This window comes from Aspergillus tanneri (assembly GCF_003426965.1).
Source record: "Aspergillus tanneri strain NIH1004 chromosome Unknown AapTan_4_pilon_pilon_pilon, whole genome shotgun sequence".
Taxonomy (NCBI): Eukaryota; Fungi; Ascomycota; class Eurotiomycetes; order Eurotiales; family Aspergillaceae; genus Aspergillus; species Aspergillus tanneri.
The window spans coordinates 2,387,986-2,406,069 of NW_022984631.1; the positions used below are offsets into that span (position 1 = coordinate 2,387,986).

At 47.1% G+C, this 18,084-nt stretch overlaps 6 protein-coding genes across 6 annotated transcripts; 3 read left to right on the plus strand and 3 right to left on the minus strand.

Moving 5' to 3' along the window:
- Positions 1-234: 234 nt before the first annotated feature.
- cox5b (cytochrome c oxidase subunit IV) lies at positions 235-1,454 on the plus strand (the record flags this gene model as incomplete). The annotated part of the gene is made up of 6 exons (XM_033570611.1): positions 235-325; positions 488-541; positions 735-893; positions 1,023-1,123; positions 1,181-1,271; positions 1,366-1,454. 6 exons carry the CDS (start codon positions 235-237, stop codon positions 1,452-1,454), a joined length of 585 nt encoding a protein of 194 aa, XP_033426643.1.
- Positions 1,455-2,638: 1,184 nt separating this feature from the next.
- On the minus strand, positions 2,639-4,538 carry ATNIH1004_005973 (purine-cytosine permease family protein; the record flags this gene model as incomplete). The annotated part of the gene is made up of 6 exons (XM_033570612.1): positions 2,639-2,722; positions 2,795-3,500; positions 3,564-3,677; positions 3,738-3,810; positions 3,863-4,016; positions 4,080-4,538. The coding sequence occupies 6 exons, from the start codon at positions 4,536-4,538 to the stop codon at positions 2,639-2,641; spliced, it is 1,590 nt and encodes a 529-aa protein (XP_033426644.1).
- Positions 4,539-5,659: 1,121 nt separating this feature from the next.
- ATNIH1004_005974 (SANT/Myb-like DNA-binding domain-containing protein) lies at positions 5,660-6,401 on the minus strand (the record flags this gene model as incomplete). The annotated part of the gene is made up of 5 exons (XM_033570613.1): positions 5,660-5,701; positions 5,761-5,844; positions 5,897-5,929; positions 5,986-6,033; positions 6,093-6,401. 5 exons carry the CDS (start codon positions 6,399-6,401, stop codon positions 5,660-5,662), a joined length of 516 nt encoding a protein of 171 aa, XP_033426645.1.
- A 3,024-nt stretch (positions 6,402-9,425) lies between these two features.
- Positions 9,426-10,546, plus strand: ATNIH1004_005975 (ER lumen protein-retaining receptor; the record flags this gene model as incomplete). The annotated part of the gene is made up of 3 exons (XM_033570614.1): positions 9,426-9,525; positions 9,584-9,873; positions 9,929-10,546. 3 exons carry the CDS (start codon positions 9,426-9,428, stop codon positions 10,544-10,546), a joined length of 1,008 nt encoding a protein of 335 aa, XP_033426646.1.
- A 2,495-nt stretch (positions 10,547-13,041) lies between these two features.
- On the plus strand, positions 13,042-14,172 carry ATNIH1004_005976 (uncharacterized protein; the record flags this gene model as incomplete). Its single annotated transcript, XM_033570615.1, has 4 exons — positions 13,042-13,071; positions 13,129-13,770; positions 13,838-13,903; positions 13,981-14,172. 4 exons carry the CDS (start codon positions 13,042-13,044, stop codon positions 14,170-14,172), a joined length of 930 nt encoding a protein of 309 aa, XP_033426647.1.
- A 2,431-nt stretch (positions 14,173-16,603) lies between these two features.
- DOM34 (putative translation factor pelota) lies at positions 16,604-17,947 on the minus strand (the record flags this gene model as incomplete). Its single annotated transcript, XM_033570616.1, has 4 exons — positions 16,604-17,263; positions 17,322-17,482; positions 17,523-17,811; positions 17,870-17,947. 4 exons carry the CDS (start codon positions 17,945-17,947, stop codon positions 16,604-16,606), a joined length of 1,188 nt encoding a protein of 395 aa, XP_033426648.1.
- Positions 17,948-18,084: the final 137 nt, after the last annotated feature.

Consider the following 18,084-nt stretch of genomic DNA (forward strand, 5'->3'; position numbering starts at 1 on the left):
GACATCACGCGATGCCAGCCCTAAGCCCTATCTCGCATCCAGATTGGGCAGAAGTGCTGTACTGGTCTTTAACAGCGGCCGTATTGTTTCCGCAACCAATCAGCCGGCGCTGCTGACTATTCGACCTACCACGGGCCGAAGCGGCTTCAAACTCACCTCAACCTCTAAACTCCCTCTCCAACCCGTCCTCACCACCCCCCTCGTCCGCCGTCATTACACCCACTTCTTTGGACAATGTTCCTCCAACGCACAGCCTTCGCCCTTGCGAGGCGCACTCCCGTCCGGGCCTTCGCTGCTCGCCCGTTCTCCTCCTCCGTCATTCGCAGTACGTGAGCCCAAACGTCCCAGCCTTCAACCTGCTCTTCCCATGACAGCAGTCGCAGTTATTGCCCTCCACATGGCCCAATGGGACCATTGGGGCCTCTGTGTCGAATATGTGATCCTGTTAGCCGAATTATATACTAATCTCTGTCTTCTGTGCATGCAGGCAACAAGTCGAAATACAGTGTTGAGAAGGAGGGCAAGATCCTTCCTTTTGAAGGTGGGTAGTCGCAACTACAGAGTTCCACAACGCTCAATTGCTTCCATACGAATTAATTCCCGGTTACTTACGTGGTTTTAATTATGGATTCAGTAATATGGGGGAGTCTAGGACGCGCGAATCAGCCGTCCAAAATAGACCACCAGACCACCATTCAATATAATGCTAATCATGTTTTGTATTTTCGGAACAGACATTAAGACCGAAGATGACCTCCTCGCACCCGGTGCTAAGCCCGGTTCCATTCCCACCGACATTGAGCAAGCTACCGGTCTCGAACGTCTGGAACTTATCGGAAAGATGCAGGGAATCGATATCTTCGACATGAGGCCCCTGGATGCCTCCCGCAAGGGTATATATTTCTTTATTCAGTCCTATTGTTAAAAGAGTTTGAAGAAATCATGGTTTATGAAGCCACTGATTTCTCACTGTTTCAATTGAAACGATGGCTGACCGTGTTTTGTTTTGTCTCGGTTTCTAGGAACCCTTGACAACCCTATTATTGTCAACGGTGCCGGTGATGAGCAGTACGCTGGTTGCACTGGCTTCCCTGCTGACTCCCACCAAGTTAATTGGCTGACGGTGAGCCAATGGCATGTTGGATTGGTTACTATGTCTGAACGCTAATTTCTATCATAGGTGTCTCGTGACCGCCCTATCGAGCGCTGCGGTGAGTGCGGTAACGTCGTCAAGCTGAACTACATTGGCCCTGAGGAGGATCCCCATGCTCGTGAGTTCCACTTTTTTTTTTTTTTTTTTTTTTTGAAAACAAAAAAAAAATTACGGAGTCCATGTCATGTCTTTTACTGACAAACCATCGACAGACGATCACGGCCACGGCCACGGCCACCCCGCACCTGAGGAGCCCAAGACCTTCGCGGACTACGTCAAGCCTGATTACTGGTACCGGTAAACAATTGACGTTTACGATAACGGAGATGCGGATGTGTTGTGCCTCTGGAAGAAGCGGTAGAGAACCAAGACACCGAAAAAAGGACAAAGGAAAGAAGAAAGAAGGAATGTAAAACCAAAGGAAGCAAGTAGTCATACGGGTCGTCCGGGTGGCTAATGTTCTGTCGCTGGCTTATATATGGACTATTCGTGTCGTCTTGTTTTTTTTTTTTCCCTTTCCTTTCGACCTCTGTGGCTGTACCTTTGTTGAATCCGAGCATTTATCTCTTGTAGAATAGTTGAGTTGAATGGAGAGTGATTGTTGTTTTTAGTTATTTTTTCTATCTTCTCTAATCATCTATCATATCCTGGCTAACTAACTATTCCTTTATGTCTTAACCATCGAGTAGTAAATAGTAAGCTACCGATGGCATGGCATCATAGCTGTAACAGCACACTACACGACTCACAGTAGACAACTTAACGGGGGTCCGGTGGGAAGTAGAAAGCGAAAGGATGGGTGGCATGACACGGATACGGACCTTCGGGTATGACAATAATAGATATCACATGTTTTGTCCACTCAATCGGATATTATCACACCACATACAGTAATTAATTATTACCTAGGTAGATACGTAAGTTCCTATGTGCCTAACTAACTACCTAGAATGGATTATTTAATCGAGTACTCTGTACAGGACCATGCGTGCTATGTTTAAGGTATTGTATCCATATCCATCCAGATAAGGATGGGACATTCTGAACCAGGGATATGTTAAGTTTGGTGCTCTGTTTTCAAGTCTATGTATATCTTGGTAGGGAAATTTACTATTACTTAGGTATCATATGGAAACTAAAAAGGAGGTAGTAGTGTTATAGGGATGGGCGTGGTGTGCTTCTTGGCTTACAGTAGGACTTTGGCATAGGATTGTGTGTACTATTTGGTTGGCTTGAGGTATTGGTTGTCTTTTGGATGTATAGAAAGAATGGATCTCCTTTTTCAGGTTTAATATAATCTAGCGATCTATTCGAGTTGAAGATGCTGCATCCGATTGTCTATACAACAAGATATCGGGATAAACACACCACAATCCAATAGATATATCATTTCCCAGGTTCCTATATATGGGCGACCACAGTAATACTCTTCTTCCCTGTATAATCAATGATATGAGCCGCTGCATATATCCATATGCATACGCATCACCGTCCAAACCTACGGAGTTCAATGTAACGCAAAGGCGGGTACACAAGTCCAGCCCAGGTGAATCCAACGTAGGCTCCCATCTACCAAATTGCAACCGGTCAGCAAAATACAGTTTTTCAGCACCCCATCTGCTGCAACCGGATACTACTTACATCTGCTCCAGAATTCCCCACCAACCGTGCAATAGGTCCAATATACCAGACTTGCGCCATACAGAGGATTGCGCCGGCCCATCCGATCAAAAAAGCAATCAATCCGGCAATGCCCACGGGGAGCTTGGACTGATCGCACCAGGCGTGCCAGTTGTAGCCGCTGCGGAACCGGAAGATGTACCGTTCTTCCAAGATGATAACAAACCAGATCGCGACCCAATAGCCCATTAGGGCAAGAAAGTTGGTAAAAATATCGGAGAGGTGGCTCCGGCCAGCTAATGCGCACACAGCATAGATGACGACACCAACTGTATTCCAGACAGCACGTGGAACTTTCTCAGCGCATCTTCCCAGAATCTGAAAATCAACGCCGGAAGAATAAGTCGGCGCGATGGTATTTGAAATGAGGCCCAGGGTAACTACCACCGAACAAAACTTTCCGAATCCATGCAGAGGTCCAAACCCTTCGACAATGAGCGCCCCGGCCCCTCTGGAGTATGCCTCTTCATATTCTGGGTCGGCGGTGATGCCGGATGCGAGTCCAATACCGCATAGAAAAGCCATGGTGAATGACACTAGGAGACCGAGCAGTGAAAGAGAAAAGAGGGCTACTCTGGATGTTCTCTCGGGGTAATAAACGAAGAAATCTGCTGCTAATGGGGCATATGTAATGGCTGCACTTAGGCAGAGAGAAAAGAACGATAATCTTGAATGCGCAGAAGCATGTTAGCCAGAAACCGCATACAATATTTAAAGGAGCAAGTCATACCGGTTCCCTGCTACTGTGCGGGTATCGCCTAAGGATGGTGTGGATAAATCGAACTTCACTGAAGCCACGCCAAATAGTATGCTAACCACAATGAGCTGAGGTAGAAAGGCGAAACTTTATGAAATTAGCAACCGTTGGGGCTCATTCCGTCATATGTATATGCATTGCACTCACCGTTCATAGTAATGAAAGATCTCAATGCCAAAAGTGGCGATTGCCCAGCTGCCCACCGCGACTATCACAATGCCTGTAGGTTCTCAGTGAGCGATGCTGTTGTATCAATAATCCCCAGATCTTACCGACTGCAACTGGCATGCCTCCACTTGGCGACACGGCGGACAAAATTTGTCCTCCGACTACGCAATCAATCAGGGAATAACCGATCATCTGAATCAAATTCAGGATGACAACCAGTTTACTTGGCCACCAGCCCATTGCATACCGTCCAAATGCCTACGTTATTGTTAGCGTGTAAATTACTCGAGAGCGACAGCAGCAGAATGCATTCTATCATACCATCGTCCGGATTCCAGAGACTGGCCCCCAAGTAGCCATCCATGAAGCAACCACGGCTCCAAGAAGAGCCCCGAGGACAGCACAGAGGGCCGAATCCAAAAAATTCAGGCCATATACGACAGGTCCCAGCATCCCAAGGGTGATATTATTCGCAGCAAGATTTATCGATACCCAAAGTAAAAAAGCTTGCAAGTACGAAATCCATGACAGTTTGGTCATCCGTTCATCTTCTCGCACTCGCTCTATACCTCTGGTCTCTAGGTTGTATTCGACAAGCCGCTTCTCGAGATTCCTGATGTGTCTCGTAAGGCGGGAAGGGGCCACTGGACCACCCGCCACAAGGGGATTATTTCCTTCTCCCTTGTCTAAAATACAGGGCGGTTGTTCCGCAGCAGTATGGATACTTGAGATTTCCTTAGAGTACATCCCCACGGCGAGGGTAGGGTTTTCTGTGGACATGCTGTTCTGCTCTAGTCAGCAATGAGTCATAGGGGAGGGGAAGAATCAAAAAGCAAGCATGAGTTCTTTCGCTGGAATTATCCAGATCAAGTTCAACCGTATATTCTCAGAACGACATTTTCTGCCACGCAAAGGAACCGAACATTGCACCCAATTTAGGCGAGCAACCAGGCTCAGGTCTGTGCGACATCCAGTTGTCGAACACCGGTCTTCATGCAGGCAGATTACCTAGATACCTTGATCGACAGACAAAACCACGCTACTCGCGTTCATGATATCCATCCCTTGCATTAGGGTGGGGTGTATGACAGCAGACGGGAGAGGTGTACAGGAAGATATGCTTTCCCTCAACTGGGGCTACAGAAACTAGTCAGATGAAGTCAAACCTCACGTCAGTTATGATGTTCTTCACATAAATTGGAGATGTTTCAAGGGAATCAAGTTCACCTTGGTCAGATTCACACAATTATAGAATAAAATGCTGATCTGGCGGGGACTTCACCACCGGAATTGCTATGCAAATTGAAGTGAACTAGCAGGAATTAGGCGTTGTATGAAAAGAGTGTTTTTCAAGAAGAAAAAAAGAAAAAAAAAGGTGAAGTGAAGATAGCGGGGGAAAGAAAGCCGGATCCAGACTCCGCACTTCGGTTCTTTAGACCAATGATGAGCGGCGGATACACTTCGCTCCTCGTCTTCATAATCTAATTACTCGATAAGAGTAGTTAGTATTAGTAGGTAGCCTACCTTAGCATAGGCTTGGGTGCCAAAAAATACATGGGGGGCTTGCTACAAAAAGTCGGGGTTTAGTAGGCTTTTTCTGTCACCTGTAGCACTTCATATTGGTAGCAGGCCCTAGTAGCATGTGCGGAAACAGGGCTGAGAACCGCAAATGTTATACTCCGGTTGTAAAGATACAAATGAAAAAACAAGAGAAGTCAACTCCGTAACCCGTCGCCAAATCTTGTGCAAATTGCTACCGAAACCACATGCTGTCGCAAAATATAATATTAGAAAAGAAAGGAGTGAAAGAAGGTAAGGGTAATGTTAGAGATGAAGCTCATGGAGATTGCAAGACGTATAGCAAATGCATGGTGTCATCACATCGTCAAGTCTCATTAAGTCTAGAGGTCCTTAAAGTGTTCCTTCGCGTATTGTTCGCATGCCTGCATCCACCATCAGCAGTGGTGTTTTATTTGACGTATATGGAGCGCTCAGAACTGACCTTTGCCGGTTTCCCAACCTTCTGTCCAATAACTTTCCATTTGTTGGACTCATACTCTTTGATGGCTTCACGGAGTGCTATGGTCTGGGAGTTCTTAGAGCCTGTTTAACCAAGGGGCCATCATTCATGTGATTACCTCATCTTCTGCAAATTCGGCATAATGCATGTCCTACTTGTGGTGTTAATGTTATAGCTCATTTTGCATAATACTGATTAAATCGCTACCTTATACCAGTGCTTCTTAACACTCCCCTCAGTTCGAGTAGGAAAAGTCTGCGAAACGTAGTAAGCAACATCTGATAGTAAAACAGAAGGGTCAGATTCCAACCCACCTTAGCAATTTCACTCCAGCTACGGCCGGCATCGCGCATCGTCTTCAGTCGCTGTTCCTCCTCGGCCGTCCATGGTGTATTAGTCCTGCCCTTCTTCCGAGGGGTAGCCTCAGGCACTCCACCCCCACGGTCATGCACGGTTTCCCCCGAGGTTGTAGTGGACATCGACATCGCCATGGTTGTCGCGGAGTTCGACTGGGGAGAGGAACGGCGTTTGCGGGGATTAGAAGGAGAAATTTGAGCAGGGATTTGAGTAGGGATCTGAGGGGGGATTTGAGAAGAGATGTGAGGGATTTGAGGAGGGGACATATGAATGCCCTCGAACGAAGGCACTGGTTGAAAGGGGTTGACCTGCTGTTGGGCTAACAGTTGGGATGGGTTGTTCGTGGAAGCGGACGTCTTGATCCGTTTAGAAGTGGGAGAAGACCTACTCCAGAGGAAATAGAATGAGAGGTTTTAATGTTAGTCAAGTAGAGAGAACCAGATAGGAAAAAAAGAACCATATGAATGATTGTGAGAGTATAACAAATGCTCGTCAAAGTCGCATGTGAAGACAAGGGAAATCAACAGTCAAAAAGTGTCGCAAAAGCACATGACACAACATATATATGTGTGTGTATATATAAATAATTTAAGAAAAGCATAAATAAATAAAATAGAAAGTATGCCTTGATCGCTAAGCACCACCAAGGAAGGCCTCCACGAGGGAGGGGGAGGGGGAGGACGAGGGCAAACTTACGACATAGTGGACGGTACGTAGTATTCCCAATCACGCTGCGTCGATTCATCTGTAGATACACATGCTTGGGAGGTTAGCAAATCTGCTTCTCAAGAACATGCCGTGGAGATTGGCCTGTCAAGTTCAGGGAAGCGAGATTTCGGTTACACCAAACAGTGACGATGACACGGGCGCATCCCACGCCGTGGCAGTAGCGCCGCAGAAAGAGAAAATAAAACAATACTAGAGGGTGAGAGAGAGGAGAGAGATGAAGGTTCTGAGAAAAGAAAAAAAAAAAATCTCATGTTACGTGCATGTAGGTAGGTGGGCGAAAGCGGTGGACATCGAGGGTAGAAGGAGTAGGGAAAGGCCAATGAATTGAAAAAGAGGGGTACAAAATATAAACAGGTTTAGGCACAGTCACAAGAAGACCTTTCAAGTGTATTAGTAGCAGCACTATGATACAAAGGTTGGAAATAGTACGATGGAGGAGAGGGAGGAGGAGGAGTACTGGAAGAATGATGATAAGAAGACCAGGTCGGTACATGTACAAGTGGAGAACAAAGAGAAGGCTTACTGGTCAAAGTTCATGATCAAGCTGACACTTGGATTATCTTCTTGATGAAATGAACGATATACAGGCGTCGAGGTAGATGAAAGAACCAAATAGGCGAAAGTGGGAAAGAGAGAGAGAGCCGATATCGTTTAGGAGAGGAGTCCAGGTGATGTAGAGAAGGAAGCCTGGATACGGACAATACTTACTAAAAACTCATGAGGGGAAGAAATCATTCCAGCTAAAAAAAAAGGTTCCAGTCCCGCTGCCTCCGAAGGTATCATGTTCCTTCCTTGCTTTTTTTGTTGTCTGTACATCAACTTCACGATAAACAATAAGAAATAGATGGAGAAGGGAAAAAAAAGAAAAAAGCCTCTATTTCTTATATTTACTATAAATGAAATGTCACTATTGCTCTTTTCACTAACAACCACAGGACAACATCAAACTAGATTTACTACTACAAACTACCAATAAAGCAAGAGCGGTTATCTCCATACCCCAGATTGGCTCTGAGCATACCTATACTGCTAAAACCCCGTCTTCACCACATAATATCAATCTCGATCTCCCGGGTGACAAGTATAGCCTTAATGATACCAGTAGTAGTGGCGGGATTCCGTCGGCCCAAAGAAATCGCAATTCCAGGCCAACCTGGCAAGGATGCAGTGTTAAGTTGAGCCAACGAGTCCGACAAGGCCCGAGAGACACCATCAAAACCCGGTGACAGTGTGGACCGAGTCGAGTGGACAACTTAGCGACCAGAGGGGAAACAAATAGGAAAAAAGCAAGTAGAGAGGCGGGTGTTTTGTTTTGCTCCTCATGCAGGAAGCGGGGTAAGTATCGCCAGTTAGCCGTCATTCTGTCTTTCCCACATCACATACAGTTTCTGCAGGGATCAGACATTGCAGGATTCTTCGTTATTATCCTATTCGAATCTAGAAGACCATGCCAGCGGAGAGTAGTGCTTAGTACAGGACAACGCTGTAGTATATATCAACTATGTGTACATGGTAGTGGCTGCAACAGCATCCTACCTCTATATATTCTGCTCATAGCTCCTATCTTACTCCTCCAACATCAATCCAGTTAAGCCCAAGGCCAGTCCCTAAGTGATGCAATTCAGTTCACTATATTGTCCTATTGGTGAATTTACCAAAGGTCCCCTTGGAAACGCCCTCGGGGACTTAATAACCTTTGTTCACAGCTTCAACCTTGCCCGGAACCTCTTTTACATTACGAGTATAGCACAAGGCAGAGAACATGCATTACAGGTATGTATATGTCAGGAATTATTCTTCCATTTCCATGAATTACCAAATTACGGTCACCTAGAGCCCGTGGGCTTTTGGAAATATACATATTTCTTTAAATGTACAATAAGTTGCCAGATAATCTTGATAACTGAATGCTTGTTATAGGTAACTTCTTTTCCATATAATGGATGATCAAATAATAAGAACGAGCTACCTATCTATTCTCTGTCACTGGAATAAGGTTAAACCCCATCTAGATTAAGAATACCAACCAAACAAATCTGATACCTTCCATTTCCCTTATATCCAAGTTTTTTGAATACCCTTAACTCCTGTGCTGATAACTACAGCCATCTAACTTGCTCAGTCAGTACTTTTATGGTCAGCAGACAGCCTTCTCTGAGCCCTCAACAACACATCTGAGAGTCGCAAACGGTCATTCTTGACGTCATCTGTAATATATCACGTGATGCACACGCGGCCCCAGCTTCTAGTGGATCCTGTAAGCGGGAGCTCCCTTGATAACGACTTGACCTGTACGACAAGCTTCACTTGACCGCCCTTCATCTTGAACCTATCTCTACCTGTCGGTCTTTTTTATTGACCACGTCACCAGAGCCTGTTGCCGCGCTTTTCGACTGGACCTGTCCATCCACCTTCTCAGGTGGAGGTCACATGATCCCTTGGCTGTCTTCTTGGTCGTGTTCAGCGTCGTGGCCTGAACGGGGACTCTTAACAGCTATATCTATAGCTGCTTCAACCAAGAGGAGACTAGATTAGCTGGTTTGAGCTCTCACTAATACACGATGCGTTTATATGAGTTTTTCCGCATTCTGGGCGACCTTGCCCACATCTCTTCCAAATGTATACTGATAGGGGCTATCCACCGGAACAAGAGCGCTGAAGGTACAGTGTACTTTTACAGGTTCTCCAATGGGTGCTAATACTGAGCCGGTGCTTGTAGGAGTGTCGCTTCTTACCCAAATACTTTATGCCATGGTATTTGTTACCCGGTATCTTGACTTGTTCCAGGCAAGGGGCTGGAGGAGTTTTTATCTTGTGTTTTTCAAGATCTTTTATATCATTTCTTCGTTCTATATCATTTTCATAATGATGAGGGTCTTCCCTCGGACACGCGAAAGAGAGCGAGCCTGGAAGCTAGCCTTGGGCTCGGTTGGGGTGGCTTTGGTTTTGGCACCTATCCTGCATCCCATCTTATATGGGAAATATCCGCCAGAATACGTGTTTAGTGAGGTGAGTTGAGTAACTGCTCCACTTGTACCTACTGACGCATGATCTTGCACTGCAGATTTGCTGGGCATTTTCCATTGTTTTGGAGTCTGTCTGCGTGCTTCCCCAGCTCTTGCTGTTACGTCAAACCACCGTGCCCACCGTCATCAACTCCTATTATCTTGTCACATTAGGGTCCTACCGAGCACTTTATATTGTGAATTGGCTTGTGCGAGGGCTGGGTCCTGACCATTACTGGGATAGGATTGCGGATGTGTTTGGCGTCATTCAGACCGCCTTTTATATTGATTTCGCCTGGGTGTACTATACGCGTCAACGTGTGAAACTGCGAAACGGGGGAGTTGTTGACTCCGAAGACTTTCGAAACGGCTGGCTCCTAGGCAAGGTCTTCAACTTTAGACAAAGAAGTAGTGTTGACGAAGAGGAACAACACCTTCGCGATGACGACGCCGACGAAGTGAGTAATGACGAGCGTCCGAGGAGTAATCGCTGGGGTGCAAGAGGTATCTCGATTTCAGCGGATGACACATTAGATGAACATCGTCAGCCCGAATCCCGCCATGGTATGGACGATGAGAACAATGGCGGAACGGAGGGGTTTGTGGAGACCGAGGATGGACATCTGGGAGACATCGAGTGGACGCATTCACCCACGGTACCAGGCAACCGTGATTGAGCCATACAACGATAACGCGAAGATATTTTCATCCCTATATAGAAGCTATAGCGCAGATCTGACGTCTGGACCTGCATTTTTTTGGTTGTCAGAAATTTCCCTTTTCGCACAATCTGATCTGAATTTCAAATCATGACTGCCTTAACTAAGTTATTTGGAATAGCGATTAGTAAACTGGGCAGGCAGCCCTGGGACGATCCTTTGCCCCTTCCGGATGGTAAAAGCAGCCCTGCCATGGCTGCCCTATGCCTATTCGGGGCAAGCTGGCGGGATGGTTCGATCGTTCGGGTCGTGGAGATGTACGAAGTAAAGGATCACGGGTTGAGTTTCTCAGAATGCCTCATTGACAAAGAAAGAAAAGTCTCAGAGGAAAGAAATTAAACAAGATTAGAATATATGCAGGCCCTCCTTATCTCGAAGAAGTTGAATATCGATGGCTGTGCCCGGACATAGCCACGAATTCATGGCGACATAACGGAAATCACCGAACCGTTTTAGAGGAACAAAGAAGGGGCCATTTTGAAGGGCAGAAAAGCCTGATCGACACCTACTGTCTTGCATCGAACCTCGGGACTTCGGAATCGGGATCCTCATAGGCAGGCTGAAGAGGGCGAGATCCCTTGAACCCACGTTGATTTTAGCCCCGTCGAACTCCTGGACCCAGTGATATCACGTGTCCCCCACCTGGTTATATTGTTTGTTGTTTCTGGTTTTGAGAATGATGATGATGAGTGATGATAAATTCAGGCGGTCGGGGAATGATGGGGGCGACATCATCCTCAGTTTCACTCTCATCATTGTCTTTACTGCCATACTGGTTCCATTGTGTTCTGCCTTGCCATCCTGCCTTTCTCCTTTTCCCTTTTTTTTTTTTTCTTTCCTTCCCCAATGTTCCTAATTTCCCATACCGTCGTCTGCCAGGGCTAAGTTTAAGCGCCTGCGACGTCACGTCACGGGACCACCACGGCTGACGGCCTGTAAATCGAGGGGAGCCTCGAAGATACTCCAGGGATAGGGACAGTAGAGTCTAGAGATTAATGGCCATGTTATCTGGCGCGTATCCGGCCACTTCTTTCGGGGACACGTGGCTGGGGTTGGATGCAGACAACCGCTAGAGGACTGATCGCTCGCTAGCTCATACTCTTTCTGGCCCCTTAGGAGGGTCAGCTCAGGCGACTAACCAAGGGTCTAAGTCTGATTGATCCCCCAAGTATTTCCTCTTCATGCCCCCCCCCCAAGTCTGACAATCCCGCTAACTGTTGAACTAGTTTGGTCTAATTCCGCCGGGATTTACAGCCGCAATCAACCCTGAGGCGCTTAATCGCCCGCCTTGCCGTAGCCATCCTTGCCAGCTGTCTTGATGGGGATCTACTCTTGACTTGTGCGTTCCCTTCAAGGTCTTTCTTCCTCCTACGCTACTCGCTAACGGATTGAAAGGTTCTGGTACTAGATGACTGTCGTTATTGGGGCTTCCTTAGTTCCTAATCAACCTTTCCACTTCCTTAGCGTCTCTCCACATGTTGTAGCGGCTAAAGACACAAAGTAAGAATATGTTTATGGATACATTCGTCGGGCCCTTGTATAATTTTTTTGTCCCTTAGCCATCCCACACCCCCTCTGCCCTTTACCCTTCTCGGAGGATTTATTTCTCGAAGTAGTTCCACTAGTCATGTCCCTTCTAGTAGCCTCTTGTCAGCTTAAGCGCTAACTCTCCGACCGTCATTTCAATTCCTAGAATTTGGCGGGCCGCTAAGCACCGATTACGTTCCTTTTACCATGACGCTCATCCTACAGTGTCCACCCCTGGAGATCCAGAGCTCTGGGACTTCGATTGCAGGTGCTGCCTCGCCTCAAGTAACCGTGTGGGCCTTAGGAACGTAAAGTCTGCGCCCCCCCAGAGTTTTGGGGGCTGATTTTCATCCCATTTCATGTCAAAGGATGAGAAAATAACCTAAAAAGCCCATCATCAGGGATCGTAAAGCGCTTAAATGCAAGCCCATCGTCAACTCTACCCTCTGGTTAGTAGAGCATCTGTGCGGCACAGTGACTGTCGGCGGTATCAACCATATCTTTGGAGCTCTCTAGGCCTGTGAACAAAAGAGCTTCATACTTTCATTTCAGCCCTGCCTCGCGAGGCGGTCTATCTCCTTTCAACAATACCCGCTATAAAGTATATGAACCTACTACACGTCACATCCGAGGACAACTCTCGTTCTATCTTTTTCTTTCAGCCATTCCAAGTTAGAGTTTCTCTTTCTTTAAATTTATCCTTCCGTTCTACTCTTCACCTTAGAGAGGACTCTATATCACCCTACTTGGAAGCTCTCCATTCGTTTTTGTGTCTGCTTGTCCATCCCGCTGCTTGATCTATCAATACCTACCTTCTACGTGCAACTTGCTTCATGTATCCCCAGACCCCATGCGGTTATACAGGACCAATATCTTTTGGTCAAGGTGTCTCTCCTCCGGGGGAGGGAATGGACAACTTCTATGAAATGCCACCACAATGGAGCGGAGTAGACGCCGTATGTACAGGCATGTGACACATGGATCCTATGTATACTGACCATCCCTGGATCTAGTCCTCCTATGAAAGCGTCAGCCAGCCTTACAGTTCTACGGCAGCTTTTCAGCCTTCAGCCATTTTAACACCAATCAGTCTCCCCGATAGCTCCTTTGTCCATGCCCGGCCTAGCCCAGTTCTCAGCCATCATTCGCAGGAGTACCAGTATGGCATGGCAGACCCTGTACCCCATCATGGGTTGGGGATCACCGCTCCATTCCCGAGCGATTTTCCCCAGACCGTGACCGCCGGTCTTGGACACGATTCAGAATATGGCTTCAGTGAAGGTGCCCTGTCTCCCCAACCGCCTTCCACCAAGAGGGTACGACGCAGCCCCAAGTACATGCCACCGACTCGTGAAACCCCTGTTACAATACTTCCTCACCCCGAGGGACTCCAGCGCCTAGAGCAGGAACGACGACAGGGACATGTTGAACCTCATCCCCATCAGCGGCCGCGGGCTCCCGGACGAGGCCGGAGAGATCCGCAAGCCGAAGAAGAAGATGCCTTTGTTGAAAGGCTCCGGGAGCAGAACCTGGCATGGAAGATCATCCGGGAGATGTTTCGGGAGAAATTCAACAAGGATGCGTCTGAGGCTCGTCTGCAGATGCGGATGCTACGCAGACGCAAAGAGCGTTTGGCGCGATGGGATGAGAATGATGTGAGTATGTGTACCGTATCACCCCCGTAACCTTACCTGTCCCATGACTAACGGTTGGGTGGCTTAGATTCAACTGCTCATAAGAGCTCGAGAGTATTGGGAGCATGAAAAGTACCATCTGATAGCGGAGAAGGTGAGCCTCACATTAGCAAGGACAATTCCGGCAGACGAAATGGGATCAGCCTAACATGGATTCTTTGTTTCGGCTAGATGCGAGAGCTCGGCTCCAAAACGTACAGCGCACAACAATGCGAGGCACAGCTACGGTACCTTGATGCACAGAATCGAGATCGTGGGAATGCGAATGTACCACTACCACGAATATCAGATCCACAGCATACACGAAAACGAGCCATGCTAAAAGCATCTCGAGGGATGACGCCAAATGTTACGAAAGCCTAGACTCTTTTTTTCTAATTCTTTATATGTTTTGCTTCGCTTTTATCTTTGTCTTATCCGATTTATTTTTGGCTTTAATATTTACTAGGGATGGGTTGGATTTCGCATTTTAGCATCTGATTTTCTCATAATATCATGGAGACAGCAGACATATACCCGTATGGAGCATCTAAATTGAACGTTGATTTTTAAAGCAGTATCCTTTTTTTTTTTTTTTTTTTTTTTTTTTCCATACCCAGGAAATATGAATACACATACCCACACCATACTACAGGAATTAGATGAAACCTATCAATCAAAAATAATAACTAATTCAGTCATATTAAAACTTGGCACAACTAGGCAGCCACGTACCCGCTCCCTAAAAGCAACAAGCACCCCCATCGTTAGACTAAAACCATAATAAGAAAAAGGAAAAGACTGAACGAAAAGTCAAAGAAAAAAAAGCCACCAATGCAGTAAGCTAAGCCTAGCGTGGCATGGATAGACAGACACGGACTTAGGCGCAGATGGATCAATCAGCCCCAAACGAATTTAGCCGCCGCCTCTACAGCAAAGGAATTCGATCCCAGCCCCGAATCAAACGCTTCAATCTCCTGAGCGGCGGAAATAACCTGCTCTTGAGTTGACTAGAACCTCATCGAACACCCCCCTAGAGAGAGGGCTTGTAACTTGTAAGCAGGAAACATGATACACGGTATACAGTTACCACTGGCTACCCTATAAGTGCTGTAGTAAATATCTGTCTCCCGATCCGTCTTCGTTCCTATCTATCAGCATCAACTCCGAGGCTAACCCACTCCGTACTTTTACACGCGAGCCAACCATCCAGGATTCAAACTAGCATGCTTACCTACCCTTCCTTCGCGGTTGCGGCTGAACCGCTGCATAAATCCTACGTCGAACGTGTTCACGGAGGACGTACATGTACATCGTGCAGGATTGATATCAGCTGCTTAGATCCATCCATCAATCAATCATAAGTTACTCCATATAGTTACCCCTCCCCGAAGCGCTCTGGCATGTCCTGTCCTGTCCACGGAGTTCACCTAGACTGCGGGGGTCACACGGGTCTGGTCTCGGAAGAGCACGGATCATATAATATGCAATGCATGATGAACGATGAGCTGGACGGACTGGACTCAGTCATGTATCCAGCCTACCAGATGAAGAGGAGTAGCGGAGTAGGTACGTATGGAATGAGAATGAAAATGAAAATGGAATTTTTTTTTTTTTTCTCTCTTAGCGGGCGACTGTGCATCCACCATTTTGGGGGAGATCCGTCCCTCTGTTTCTCTCTTTATCTTTTTCTTGTTTGTTGTCTTTGTCACGATAATCATAATGGTATATTCTTTGGCGTAAACTAATTCCATAGTCCCCATAGAGTAGTCTCCGAATGGGGCCCTGTACCTAGATGAACTAGGTTAGAAACTATGTAAGGATGTTAGGATTCCCCGAAAGATGGTGTATGTATGCAGGTATGCATGATTGACCTCGAAATCAGCCTCGTACGTGTGTACAGTAAAACCCCGTTCTAAGGGACTTTGGGTGGGGGGTGTAAAAATTAAGAAACTTATATACCTAGTATTGAAGTATTAAGGGATTTTATTTGGGAAATCAATTTGGCCGCCGCGTAGTCCCTTATAGTGGAGAATCCCTACAGCGGAGACCCTTATAGGGGTTTACAGTGTTGTACTGGCCGAGTTTTGACAGCTGCGGGATAAGATTGAGCACGTCGTAGATTACTATGTAGGTACGTCGTCTGATGCGGAACTTGCGGGGGGCTACGATGTGGATCAGGATCTGGATCGGGATCATAATTAATCATACGGAGTAGTTAATGCCACGGGAAGGAGGAAGAGGGGGTGATGAGACATGTATCTCCATTTGAATCAGAGTATGAGATTACTACACTTAGTAAGATATTGTGTCGCCCTGCTATCCATGATTTTCATTTTCTGTCGAATTGAATGACTGACGGCCGTACCGAAGCTGCATGGTCGGAGTCTCCGTGAATTGAATTCTGGATATTACTGATATTACTTCGTACTAAGGTTGTCATTTTGGATTTCGGAGGCCTGCCGCCTTAGGTTGGGGCCACATTTTATCTCCGAGCGCGGACTTACGGGCCTGGAGAGAGTCAGCTTGCTTAGCGTATTTTTGCAGTCAGATACCATCAAGGGTCCCATAACTCGGTCAGTTACAGTGTGGTGCTAATAATGCCAAAGTCGGGGGTAACCACCTTTTGCTTTATAGTGTTTTCTATCTGTTTTTAAACGTCAGTCAGCCATGACGTTCGTTATCTTTTTAGTTAGATAAAGAAAATTGATGGTTGCTGAATACCTACTATTCTCACTCAGAGTCATATGATATGGATATCTGACTCTAAGCATTATATTCATCATCATAACCTCATCTATCGGTATATATCATCTCAGGAATGACCAGCTGCTTCATCCTCTGATTCCATGTCCTCCTCGACAATGGGAAAGGTCAAGAGCGCCGCAATACCCCCCAATCCGTCCAATCTCCTCCCACTCTCGTGGTCTGAGCTTAGTACTCGTACCTCGCCTCCCTCGACATCCCGAACTCGATCCACCAGCGACACCCAGCGTTTACGTTCCGCCACGTCCTGTGACCGAAACAGGCGGTTGGAAATGATAAGGACCCCTCCACCACGGCCGACGGCGCCTTGGTCGACCGCCGACTCGACCTCTCGCGGCCCGTACGTCGCTTTATTAGTTTCTTTGCGCAGCTGATCGAGAAATTCGTCCATGAGTTTTGTCTCTCTGGCGTACTTGGTATCCGCGAGGATGGTCTTCACGGCCGGCGATTGTAGGACCTCCGCCAGGGAGTGTAAATATCCCGATGCCGAGTGCACCACCACAATGCTCGGTAGAAGCCGTTTCAAGCCGGGTGTACTGGTCGTTGCGACCGACTGGATGTATTTTTGGAACCCGGCTGCGACAAAACCTGGGGATGCGAGCAGAATGGGACGCACGGTCTCATTACTGATCAGTGACGTAGAGCTGGTGTTGAATTCCATCTGGCGAACGAGGGTGTCCAGCGTAATTTGGTAGAATTTCGACATACCCTGTCAATATGTCAACAAACACAGTAAAAGTAATATAGTGACAGTCAGATGGCTCAACCTTGTCATGATCACTTCCTCCGTGCCGTTTCCGCGGAACCGACATTTCAACTTTCTGCTTCATGATCGTCTGGAATTGTCCAATGAAACAGATATGAGCTATTCCCTCCTGCATGACGACGGCCACAGCCTCCGCCCTTCGTTTTCCGCCCTCATCAACCGCTTCCTTAAGCATCTGCACGGCAATACTATCCCACCCTACCCCCCTCTCCATCCGACCCTATTTCCTTCTCGAGGGTGAAGTTGCGATTCAGCTCTAGATCCAACGTATGATGCTGTCCGACCTTCGTATGCTGCGTCTCGTTTACAATCTGTCCGCTAACATGGAGCTGGGAGCTCTGCGGGTCGAAATCTAGGTCTTTGACTCGAATCTCAAGCGTCAGATGAATCCGTGCGGAGCTCGTGGACCCGGTCTCTTGGGTCGTAGTGACACGTCGGATCGCGCTGGCACGGAGGAGATCTCCCGGTCGGATAAGGTTGTATGCATGCCACTGAGACATATGGTTAGTATAAGAGCTGGATTAAAGTCAGGGTGCTGGGGAGATTCACCATATCTTCGGGCTCTTCCGGACACAACGTCACAGTGCCTGAGCCATTGAGCTCGATTTTGTTTTTGACCAAGCGCATGGTGCACGACCACTGGACGAGAAATGGGGCATCCAAGTAAGCCTCAGTGCCAATTGAACAAGGCACGGATTAATCCACAGATTCCAGATGACGATGCGGGGGTTTGTTTTTTTGTGATGGCACTCACGTGCTTCTTG